We start from the raw sequence: 12755 nt of genomic DNA on the forward strand, positions 1-12755 counted from the left end.
ACATTCCATTAATAAAATGCCATGAGAAGTGTTCTTTAAAAGCTCAATTTCTCTGATGATGTCTACCCACGGGATATTAAATGTGGTTTTTTTGTGTGTGCGCTATGATCCCTGTTTTAGAAATATTATTCCTACTATGCAAACAAAAAGGAAAGCTATAAGAATAAAAATAGATGCTAAGCCTCGAAAAAAGGCAATCTAGAAAAAATAACATAAGAAAGTCAAACAAATTATGGATGCAAGGTAGATCTTCGAGGAATAATCTTTAAGACACTAAACCTCTGTTGTATACGTTATACCTGTAAATAAAGTAATAAGAAACACAAACAATTCTGCAAGTAACTTAAGAGCGCCACTTAAGAAAATAAATTATGGTAACATTTTCTAAACTTCAAAAGTAATTTAATAAAAAATTATGCTAACTCCCTCAAACTGAGCTAAGAAATGGAAGATATTTTTTGCTATGTCTTGAATTTTACATGAACAGAGTTGAATACAGTTAAAAAAATAAATATCTTAATCTTGATCATTTATTTTGCAACTTACCACTGCCTAGATTTAAGGGTGTAAAAAGGAACCATATACAAGATTTCAAACTACAACTGATAATTTATTTTTAAAATGTGTGGATTGTTAGATTGTAAAATAAAATAGAAGTTCTACAAAGTATACCAAGTAGGATGATAAAGAAGTTAATATTAGGCTAAAAGAAGTTGGTTCTAAACAACATGTATCAAATTTATGCATCTCTGTAAATAGTAACTATGGAAAAAGTATAAATTCTAATGATATGTCAATTATAATATTGATCTTATCAATAATTATCAGTTAAGGAGTCATGTGTAATTTGTAAGCAATTGCAATGTACTTGTGCATGAACAACATAAAAAGGAACTGCCACTGGCACTGACAACAGGCTTTGCCATCAGCAGTGGTGGTGTCTGTACCACTGGCAATAACTGCTCCAAACTCCCGAGTGGACTATTTTGATTCAGCTAGTGGTCCACCAATGGCCTACATAACATAATTTTTGAATCCCTGCCGTGAAATACCACATGGTCCAGAGGCAATAGTGATACAGACTGAATTATCAAGGCAAGACAGTACAAGAGATTCTAAGCGGCATTATATTTTTATCCAGACATGGGTAGCACAGTATTACCATAAGCAAGTCTATCGCTTTGGATGGTTTCAGGGCTGTTCTCATGCTCTGGTGTGGAAGGTACTCCAACAATGTGATCAAGATCATCTATCAAAACAATGGATGGTTGTCTCCATGCTGCCTCTAAAAAAACTTCTTCCACATTTTTCCTTATGTTTCCTAATCTTTTTCCTAAAAAAGAAATACAATTTTAGAGAAAAAAAAACGCATCAGGAAAAAAATCAGACTGACTACATCTTGTTCATATAATACTATAATGTTTTGATTTGTGTAGCTCAACTTTATTCCTCTAAATCCAGGTACCAAGATTAAACCAGTGTAAACAGCGAGTGAAGAGTCCACATCTTCTATCAAAAAAGTATTAGAAGGATCCACCTGTCCTAAAATTAGATTAATCATCTTTCACTAACGGCTATAGAAGCCTACAGGTCTAATTTCCAGACAGCTAAAACCAGAGCAGTATCAGCAGCACTCTAAATCAGCTACAAAGAGTCCTGCAATTGGAAGAATTTCTCAGAGCAAAGGACCTACCTCTTTATCAATCTTTCCCTTTTCCTTTGGAGCAAGGAGCTTAGTAGGGACTTAAGTAAGAGTATAGCCATGCAGTATAAGGGCTCTGTAAGAAAACAGTTGCGTATTCTCTGCCTCTGTAACACCAAGACTATTTTGGAAAGCCAGTGAATGAAACAGTAAAAAAAGCCTCTTCTGTCCTCTTTCGTTTTTGGCGTAAAATCCTTATTTGAACTTACAAAACTTAACGATTCATCTCATCATCATCTATAATTATGAGTGTTAGATGACTATTGCCAACATACATTAGGTTAGTAAATATGTCATCATAAATCAGGTTCCAGCTGGCTGTTCTATCTTTGGTGCCTCTGTCATCCTTTCATAGAGTAATCCAGGTATCTTATAACACTTGTGATTTGTTAACATAACATTTGTTCAAGCTAACACAGCTGAACAAACACACAGTTCAACTTGCAACTTCTTATTTTGTAACAATTAGAAATATGCATGGCAAGCATGGTTTGAATTTGGCGGTGGTACGTGGGACAGAAACTGATAAAAGTCTGAAACAAGCTTATGGAAGCTGTATTTTCATTAGACTGTTAAAGATGCTCATTGTGGGGCACCAAATATCCTTGAAAAGGCAGTAATACTAGAAAAATTATTCAGACTAAATATAATAACTTTATAATTGTGCTGTATCATTACACAGCAAACATTTGAGATTAAAAAAACCCAGCAACATACCTTTTAAAGCTTTACAGTCAATTACTTCTACATGAGCATCCAGCCTATCGAATGCTTCTTTGCAGATGGCCTTTGCTAATGTCGACTTTCCACTTCCCTACAAAAATAAACATGAGCTAATGTACACCAGCAGAACTATTTCCTTCTGTTTCTGTGGAGTTTTTGTCACAGTATACACCAGTTAACAAGCTGGGAAAGCCGTATGCACACTGATTTTATTCCTCACCAAAAATACATACATATTCTGTCTTTATATCACTTGGTAGAGACCAAAGCCCTGGAGTGAAACAAGTATAAGTAAATTCAGGGTGGATACATCCACTACAGATAGTGTTCTGAGTCCACTGAGTTCAGTGTTAAGACATCTGTTAGCTTCAATGGAATATGGTATTAAACGGATCACCATAACAGACAACAGGAAAATAAAGAGTATCAACTCCACTGCCATTTTATGTTATAACACAGGAGAAAATACTATGTTCTTATTTTCATTCAAATATTCCAGAGACACAAAGTGTTTATTGTACTATAAACACAAAGTAGATTAATCCCCTAAGGGAACAAATTGAAATTGGATTGGTAGCAATCTTTAAAACACACACTATATATACATAATATATATATGAAATAAGAATATATATTGATTAAGTGTGCATATAATGTGTATACATGTACATAATGTTTTACTGAATTAACTCTGTTCAGTTAACTGCTCTTTTTTCAGCTTGTTCTTCGATTCTTTGGAAAGAAAACTAATGCAAACAGTTTTGTATCTATAGAAAACAGTCTGGGAGGGTTTACAACTAGAGAGTAGTAAAGCGTGCACCTTTCCTCCTGTGAGAAGCACCCCTCCACTTCGCAGTCCCACAGCAACAGCAGCCAGCTTTTGAGATAAAGGACGCCCCAGAAGACTGTGGCTTATGTGTTCAAAGGAAGATGTTCCTATTTTGTCCACTCCTCTGCAGAGCAAATAAAACATTAAATAGCTCAGGGCAGCATCAATACACACAATGTCAATAGCAACAGCTTGCAGAACATATGTCCTATGGCTAGTTCCAGCCTACACCTCTGCCACTGGGAAGTGAGCAGGTTGGTCACACAGCTGTTCAGCTCACACTGCACTTTATACCAGTGGAGGCAAAATTCTGAATTTTTCTCCTCACCTGATGATTCTGATAAAACTAAGGATAGGAAATAAGTTTCTTTGAGATCCATACTATTAAATTTAGTTAAACAAGTAAACAGGTTTAACTTACTTGTGTAGAAGACTGACACACAGACTGCAACATACCGTAAGTTTTACTTCATTTGGAAACCTCAGCTAAGAGCACCCTTCAACAACCCCAGCAGCCCTTACTGCTGCACAGAGAGCTGTTTTGTATCACTGAGCAGCACCGCAAGAGTCACTGAACTGCCAGTATTTCTTCTGCAGCTTATGCAGTTCTGATATCCCCCACATCCTACTGTCACACATGGTGAACTTTTCCCTACATGAGTAACTTTAGTCACCTGAAGTTTCCTATTTGCTTCAGTAAGACTATCCAGAGGACAAAATTAACCATGTACATACACTAGGATAAGGTCTGAGCCTGACACAAGCCAAAAGGTGCAGAGAGTCTGGCTTAGTTTTCAAAAAACCTGCATTTCCACCATTTCCACATTTTTTTTTTTTTTTTTTAAATTTCCATCCCCTCCCATATTTTCTACTATGAAAATGCCTCACCCTAAATCTTTTAGTTTGGGGTAATGAAAGCTCCTGTCTGCATCACACATAGGTGGCTGGCTGTCACCATCAGCTTTTCCAGTTACAGGATGTAAAAGAACCTACAACAAAGGAAAGAGTGAATACTTCACATTCAATATACCTATAGAAGAAGGGTATAGAAGTGACAAGCAATTTTCGGAATTGTGTAATGAAAATGTTGCATGTATGCTCTGCTGAAGCTTACCGCGCTTGAAAGAAACATGCATTGGTAAAACGGCACCAATACAACTACTTCCAAAATACAATCCAGCCTTTACAGCAATGTAACCACCTGTGATTAGATGTTAGGCCATGTGCTGTTTATACTAGATGATGCAGCCCATCATCTCTTTCCCTACGGGTAACTACCTGTTCCTTCTCCTGTGCTCTCCCCTGTTCTGCTGGCACCAGTACTCATGAGGCAGGAGAGTGAATCGGATCAGGAGTCTGACCTGGCTGAAAAGTAACCTGACAAAACACCTGGCTTTTTTCACCCACATGAATTTTTCGGTCTATTTCACCAGGAAGCTACTATGGAAAGCTGGGCAGGACAAGTGGGCTAAGTTCACAGGTAAGAACAGGCTGGTAGGAGGTGAATCACAGAATACCTTGTGCTGGAAGGGACCTTTAAAGGTCATCCAGTCTGACCCCCTGCCATGAGCAGGGACATCTTCAACTACATCAGGTTGTTCAGAGCCTCATCCAGCCTGATCTTGAATGTCGCCAGGGATGGGGCATCTACCACCTCTCTGGGCAACCTGGGCCAGTGTTTTACCACTTCATTGTAAAAAATGTCACCTCACGTCTAGATGCTGACACTGCTACTAAGAAATGCACTTCACCCATTCATCATAGTACCAGTGACTAGCAAAATTTGTAGAAGCCTTCTTGTACTTCTCTACTACCAACAGAAATAAAGCTCTTGTTTTACTTTTTTTTTTTTTGGAACAGGAATCCTAAATTTTGCAGAAAAGCTCTATTCTAAACAGGCAAAACAGGACATTTTGATTCTCTGCTAAAATTTAACTGTATCAGTTTAAAAATGAAAAACATTATCCCACTCCTATAACCATAAACCTGGAGTTATGGGCACTGTCTCAACCAGAATTATTAATGGAAACAGTAATCCTAATATTAAATAGAAATATGTATTCTGTGAAAGAAAGACTGAAGAAACAGAAGGCACAGAACCTATTTAAAAGAGAAGGCAGTGTGAGCTTGGTAGGTTTGAAAGGGGAATATGTCTCATCTTCGTCAGAACAAGCTACTATTACTGCCAGACACACTGTGAAGTGATTTTATAGTGGTTTAGGTATTAAAGGAAAGAACAACTAAGTATAAAGATGGTATGTTCAAACTTGGACAGTACTGACTTTCCTCTGTTCTAACTGATTTTTCTGAGAGTTTAATACAGACTATGAAATGCAGTAACTAGTATGGCATGCCTGGAATCTCACCAATGCTGAGGCTATAAAATAACATATAAAGAATGCAGATATAATTTAATGAACAGACTGATATTACTTATTTGAAAAAGGGAAACCAATACATGTTATATAAAAAATGTAATATATTTTTAGCCCAATATAACAATTTAAACTACTTGATACCTGATACTATGCGATATTTACTTGTATATTAGTCTTTTGCAGCAAACTGGGACTCAGTATAAAAATATCCTCAGACTTATTTTCTTCAACGTGTGCAGGATGCACTGCAGTAAGGACAAACTCCTCCACTCCTGTAAAAACCCAAGGAGCAACTATTAAAATCCAAAATAAATTCAGCTTTTATCCCTCACAAGATGAAACAGATCAGTGTATTTTGAATGATATAATCCAAAATGAAAGAATAAAAAAGTTTAATCATTATTAAAGCATACCTCATACAGTTTGAGTGTAAAGAGATAGCTGACGTGCTAAATGGTGTATAGAGAGATTAAATGGCATATTGCCTAAGTAAATTCCACAATGGACAGTTAAGACAGCTACAGCACAGGACAGTATTATCCTTACCTTCTTTAACGGACATATGTATAGAGTCAGTGCTTGTCATTATCCATGGGTGATCATCAGTAGTGGACTCCTGCAGCCAAGAACTGAAAGCAGATTTAACATCATCCTCATGTATATCTTTATGCTAAATAGGAAAAAAAAACAAAACAAAGGTGTTGGTACGTGAAATTGTTTTATTCCTATGCATGAGGCATTTGCTTCTCTTACGGTAGCAGAGTGACAGAAGAATATACAAGAGTTTTATTTATGTAGAAAACACCATTTTGTCAACAAACACAATTTCTATCAATTGTTCTGTGGAAAGCATCTGTTTAGCTCTTGCTACAGCAACTGTTGAATCTTTCACAACCTCTAAAGATTTTGTCTTTGGAACACTGATGTGAGGGCAAGGAAAAGCTTTTATTCCTGTTTTACTTATCTGTATTGCCAGAACCAAAAGCACTACTCAGCTGCTGGGTTTGAAAGAGCATCCAAGATAGGCACCAATGTGACTTATTTCACGTGCTCACCGCACCCTCTCTTCCCTGTATACCCCGATTCCCATTCAAAGAACCCTGGGCTCATCCAGCTCAGGGGCGCCACCAACAAACTTCAACAGGCAGGCAAAGAGACCGAACAACTTACGGCATATCACCTAGACAAATGGAATAGGAAAAGAAATTGAGTCTAGATCGCATATGTCTTGCCTGAGGTCCTAATCAGAGAAGCATAATTCCTGTCTAAAACAGGGAGAATCAGCTCAGATCACAGAAGCAGTGTTCAGAAAGGAAAATGAAAGTTACCATCATATTTCTTTCTGCATGTCTATTTTTTTCCAAGAACCTTCCAAGAACTTTTCCAACTTCAACTGAATTACAAAGGAAAGGGAGAAATCTGTACTTAAAACATATAACACATAACTACTTTTTTATGATTTTAGCAGATTACTGCCAGAATACTTCTTTTAACTATAATATAGAAGAAAACAATACAGTTCAACTATTCTTCTATAGGTAAGAAACCAAATCAGAATACTGGGGATATGGAACAAACTTGCATAAGCCCTACTATGATGGGAAGTGCTGTATTTAAAGTTTTGGGGGCAGCTAACATGGGAAATAATCAGTCCAGTGTCACATAGAAACAATCATATGGTGATATTATAAATACATCATTCCAGAGCTACATCTGACAGAACTGGTACCAAGTATGTTCTTACTGTCACAGATGCCCACTCAGAAGACTGAATATGTCTCACAGGAAAACAGAGGGATTCAATGATATAACCAGAAAATTAGATCTTTAGCATGAGCAGGAGGGGGAAAAAATCAGCATTAAAAGGAAGTAAAAAACTAACTAGTACATTAAAAATCATCATAATTTTACTGCAATTATCTTAGGAAATCCACTGGGCACTGCAGTATTTAAGAGTATAAGCATGTCGTCTCTCAGAAGACTTAAAATAGATTATTTCCTCTTTATGATTAATTTTTGGTTTCTATAGGTTTAAACATATATTCTTAAAATATACTACATCAGAACCAGTATTAATATACTGCAGATGAGGGTCTGATGCAAAATTATCATCAACTATTGTTGCTATTTTGACAACAGTTGTTTATGCTTGAGAACTAATTAAACAGAAAATGCAAAACAATATTCAATGGCTTGATGTTTGCAGAGTACCATTGATCAAAATCCAAAATAGTGTCACTAGATAAGGCTTGTTTAAGCAGATCATAGCATCTTCTTAATTTAAATTATTTATATAGTAAAAAGAAAAACAAGGAATTATTAAAAAAAAGAAATTAAAGAAATTCCTTTGAATGATGTCATACATCAGACTGTGAACTTGGCAGTGTTAGGTTAATGGTTGGACTAGATGATCTTAAAAGTCTTTCCCAACCAAAATGATTCCATGATTCTATAATATACAACTTCCAGACTATCATCTAACAAATGAAAACAAATAACACCCACTGCCCGCCCCCTCACCTTGACTAGAGCAACATCATCAGTTTTCCAAGGTACAAAAATGTATGTGACCAAGAATATCAACTCACTAAGTTCTGTTTGGGTTGCAGTCTAAGAGACACAGGAATTTTAGGAACAGATTCAAGTGACTGAATTCTGACTGTTGAATGCATTTCGATACGTAGTTTTTTCCTCAGGCAATCTGGAATCTGAAAAATTTAAAATAAAACAAAGAAAAAGGAAATATCAGAAAGTAAAACAGTTACAACATTGCATATACAGTACAACATCCGTTTCTTCATCACTAACAGAGCCTTTATATTTGATCATCAGTCTGTTTATAAGTCGTAATCTACAAGAGAATTAAGAAGGAAACCATAAAATCTATGGTGGTATCCAAATCTTGCTCTCTCATGCACACATTTATTCTATTTGTGAAAGTAAAAGCAAAAGGTTGAAAAAGAAGAATTAGGAGGAATTGTTAGAATGTTGTAAGAATGCTTTTAGTATTGGAGAAAAACAACAACTCTACTTTCATTTACTGATAAAAATTAATTTTACATAAGCAGGTAAATAGGCCATTATACAGATCAGAACTAAGCATGTCTGCAACACAGAGAAAACCCACTTTCCCTAAAATATACGACCCAGTTTGCCCTTTCAAAAAAAGGAAACCACTTTTCAAATATTCTGTGTTATTTTGAAAGTATATCCAAGTTGAAAACATCTCACAAATGTTTGTTAAGTCTGAAAGACTTATGCTTGCTGGCATTCGGAAAATTGTCATGGCTCTCAAAAGATTTAGTGGTAAAGACCACTGCAGGCTCTTGGTCTCATTCCCAACAAAAAAAAAATAAGTGAATGGTGAGAAATGTATTATATCAAAATAGACAAATGGTGATTTGGAGTGCATTTTATCTATTTTTGTTGATTCCACATGTGCTTCCAGGAAAGAAGGAACAGACAAAGCTGAAATGTCAGTGTCTGCACACTGGGACTTGTGTCACCTTACCAAATAGTATCTAAAAACTAAAATAATTTAAATTACATAAAAGCTAGTTATTAAAGAGTATACAAAAAACACTTGCAAACATCACGCAGCACTAAGATATGTGATCCCATCACTTTACAGTTTGATGACATCTAGAGTCCAAAGCATGTTTTAAAGTGATAACTGATTAAAAGAATCTCATTAAGCAGTACTGAATGTATGGAAGTAGATACTTTCACGTTCTCATGAACACAGTAGCTACCAATGGATTTTGAAGAAAACATGCATTCCCTCCAGAAACACTGAGAAATTTCCCCCATTTGGTGCAAAAATGCTAAGGGTGCAGAAGCCCAGAGTATACTGTACATCTTGGACGATGGTAAGTAACACAGTCCAGAATGAGACACTTCAGGAAAGCACAGCTCTAGTAAATATTATTTGATTCAAATGTGTGCTACTTGAGAACTTAGCACAAAGTCCAGACCCCAAATAGCCAGTTCCACAATTACCCAATAGAAAACATTATCCAATAAAAAGCCCAAAAGATAGTGTGCTCAAACTGACCCAAACTCTTCCAACATGCAGGGCTTCCCCACTGTGGCCATACTCTATGACACTCTTTAGGTCTTCAAATCCGTTCCAAACAATCTGAACAACAGATCCCTCACTGTATGCTTGACTGCTACGAGAATCAGAATGATTTTCGTCTTGCGTACTAGTCAACTGCTTTTGATTTTCAAGTGGCAGGTTTTGCTTTGCTTCTTGATGACGCTGTCTTGGGGAAAGCAACTCATTAATTTTCCCGTAAGATACTACAGGGTTTGGATCCAAATCAATAAATTCTAAATTCCAAGGAAAAATGTGAATTGCGTTGCATTTCAGAAATGCATGAGTGGCGGATGCTTTCTGCACGCTGGGAGGCTGAGACTGACACACTCTAAAAACTGAATCCATGCGAATTAAGTTCAGCCGCTTGTCTTTGAAGGTGCTCATCTCATCTTTATCACACAGAGTCTTTTGTTTCTGGTCAGATGTATGAGAGAAAACGCTCCCTATGAAATTCCATATACTTGGCAGAACATTTGAGCCAAATGCCACGTTTGCATCAGCCTTACTCTGTTCAAGGACTCCTGGCTTTAAGTAAGGTTGTTTGGCAAAAGGATCCTTTACTGTTTCTTCTTGCTCCACGTTATTTTTCAGAAAACTTTTGAGCAAGATGTCACGTTCTGTGGAAGGTGTGCTGGTAATGTTTTCCTCAGGTTCACGTGTTTTGGGACATATCAGAAGCTCCGTGAATGGTTCTAATCTCCCATAGGGGGCTGCTGGCATAAGTGTACCTGAGTATGAACAAAGCAGGTCAATGAACACATCCACTCTTGCAAAACAGCTTACTCAAAGTGACACAAGAGGCTGCACTGTTGCTTACCGATTTTGATGTAAATGTGAGTGTGCTGTTCAACCCATACAGGAAAGATGGCTTTTGGAAATATTATTCGAATCTGGTCAAGAAGGTGTTTTTCAAGAGAGGAAGCATGCAGTTCCTGGGAAAATGTGATATCATTATAAATTAAACACTGCATACATTTTTAATATTTGTTTGAAGATAAAAACTCTACGTCTCTTTCTAATACACCATTTGAAACACAAGATACAATTAAACCCCACCACATTTAGTATTTACTCATTTAGTATTTACTGAAAAAGATGAAGCACTGTGCAAAAAACTGCTTGTGGCAAAATCTCTTATCTGCAAGAAAAGGACACGAACATTGTAAAAGGTTGTCTTACCAGAATTTCCCAATCATCTGCTGAGAGTGGTTCCACTTCTACTTGCTGACAGGAGGAGACATGGGAACAGGGTTCAAGAAATACCTGGCAAAAAGCAACACCAGTTCAAAATAGTTAAGTTTTTATTTTTAAACACGTAAAAGCTCCATCTTTAACTCAACTAGAAAAGTGACATTTGTGTTGAGTAATACTTTTATTTTTTATTTTTACTTATTTATTTAAATCTCTACCTATTAATATAAAAAAACCCTTGGATGTTGAGATTTTAATAGTTCCATGTCAGAAAGCTCTCCCTGAATCTTGGTCATCCCTTCTACTTCTGTCTAATTAAAGAATTGTTTACAATTACAATTACAACCGTGTCCAAGAGTGAGAGGCCAATTTAAGTACATGTTCAAAGAAAGAGGACCCAGGGGGACACATGGTGAAGGGGGGAAAAACAGGATGAAAATTTAAACCCCAAATAAGTCAAACAAGAGGAAATACTCAGTAAATCAATAATTGCTTTAGGATAATATGAATGCCAGAGAAAATATTCTCATCAGATAATTCCCAAATCATTTAATTGCCTAAAGTTCAACAAGGGGAAGTGTAGGGTCCGGCACCTGGGGAGGACTAACCCCAGGCACCAGTACAGGTTAGGGGTTGACCTGCTGGAAAGCAGCTCTGCAGAGGACCTTGAAGTTCTGGTTGACAACAGGTTGACCATGAGTCAACAATGTGCTCTCTCACCCAAGAAGGCCAATGGTATCCTGGGGTGCATTAGGAAAAGTGTGACCAGCAGGTCAAAGATCATCCTCCCCCTCTGCCCTGGTGAGGCTACATCTGGAGTACTGCATCCAGCTCAGGGCTTCCCAGCTTAAGAAGGACAAGGAATTACTGGAAGGAGTCCAGCAGAGAGCTACAAAGATGATTAGAGGTCTGGAGCATTTTTCTTATGAGAGACTGAGAGCTGGGTCTGTTCAGCCTGGAGAAGAGAAGGTTGAGAGGGCATCTTATCAATGTTTATAAATATCTCAAGGGTGGGTGTCAAGATGATGGGATCAGACTCCTTTCAGTCTGCACCCAATGAATGACAGGATGAGGGACAACTGGCACAGACAGAAGCATAGGAGGTTCCATCTGAATATGAGGAGAAACTTCTTTACTTTGAGGGAACAGGCTGCCCAGAGAGGCTGTGGAGTCTCCTTCTCTGGAGACATTCAAAACCTGCCTGGTCACACTCCTGTGTGATCTGCTCTGGGTGAACCTGCTTTAGCAGGTGGGTTGGACTAGAGGATCTCCAGAGGTCACTTCCAACACCAACCATTCTGTGATTCTGTAAAAGTGCATTTTCCTAACATTAATGGCACTGCAGATAGATAGAGGCTCCAAACGGCAAAGACCTACCCATAAGCCTATCCTAACACTATTTAGGAAATTGTTAATGATTTAATCTTTCTTTTCATGTTTGAGATGTTTCATAATGGTTAACTTTTCCTATGAGCAGAAGTAACTGTTTAAACACACGAAACAAGAAGTTCATAGCTAACTTTTAAATTATTACTTTTTCAGGTCCCTTGCAATATATTCTTTATTTAAAGAAGAAAAAAAGATTCCATTTCAAACCTGCTCTCCGTCTTTAATGCCAAGCTTTTCTGCTAACTGTCTGTTAATCTCTGCAATATTTTCACCCTGGTGACCTCGACGCCTGATTTCCATCCAGCTCAAAAATATAGGCTGATGACCACGGGATACTTTCACAGCTTGGCCCTATCAGTTTCAAAGAAAGAAAATAAATTAACATCAAACAAGCTAAAAAATATTACTACTCATCAATCTAAACTGTATTTGATTAGAGATATC

General features: G+C 37.1%; 1 protein-coding gene across 13 annotated transcripts in view; it reads right to left on the minus strand.

The window, feature by feature from the left end:
• PEX1 (peroxisomal biogenesis factor 1) overlaps positions 1 to 12755 on the minus strand; it is a 38737-nt gene that overhangs the window by 23095 nt on the left and 2887 nt on the right. For 12 of the 13 annotated variants that reach the window (XM_065051062.1, XM_065051059.1, XM_065051057.1 and 9 more), the window contains exons 2-12: positions 12519 to 12662; positions 10911 to 10994; positions 10549 to 10663; positions 9687 to 10459; positions 8221 to 8340; positions 6179 to 6302; positions 5795 to 5904; positions 4143 to 4243; positions 3246 to 3378; positions 2420 to 2516; positions 1163 to 1333 (exon numbers count right to left, since the gene is read on the minus strand). In XM_065051062.1, the coding sequence (XP_064907134.1) occupies positions 1163 to 1333; positions 2420 to 2516; positions 3246 to 3378; positions 4143 to 4243; positions 5795 to 5904; positions 6179 to 6302; positions 8221 to 8340; positions 9687 to 10459; positions 10549 to 10663; positions 10911 to 10994; positions 12519 to 12662 (1972 nt within the window). The remainder of the gene's footprint in view (positions 1 to 1162; positions 1334 to 2419; positions 2517 to 3245; positions 3379 to 4142; positions 4244 to 5794; positions 5905 to 6178; positions 6303 to 8220; positions 8341 to 9686; positions 10460 to 10548; positions 10664 to 10910; positions 10995 to 12518; positions 12663 to 12755) is intronic. The other variant, XM_065051064.1, reaches the window with a different exon arrangement.

The sequence above is a fragment of the Columba livia genome, chromosome 2 (genome assembly GCF_036013475.1).
Source record: "Columba livia isolate bColLiv1 breed racing homer chromosome 2, bColLiv1.pat.W.v2, whole genome shotgun sequence".
Classification (NCBI taxonomy): domain Eukaryota; kingdom Metazoa; phylum Chordata; class Aves; order Columbiformes; family Columbidae; genus Columba; species Columba livia.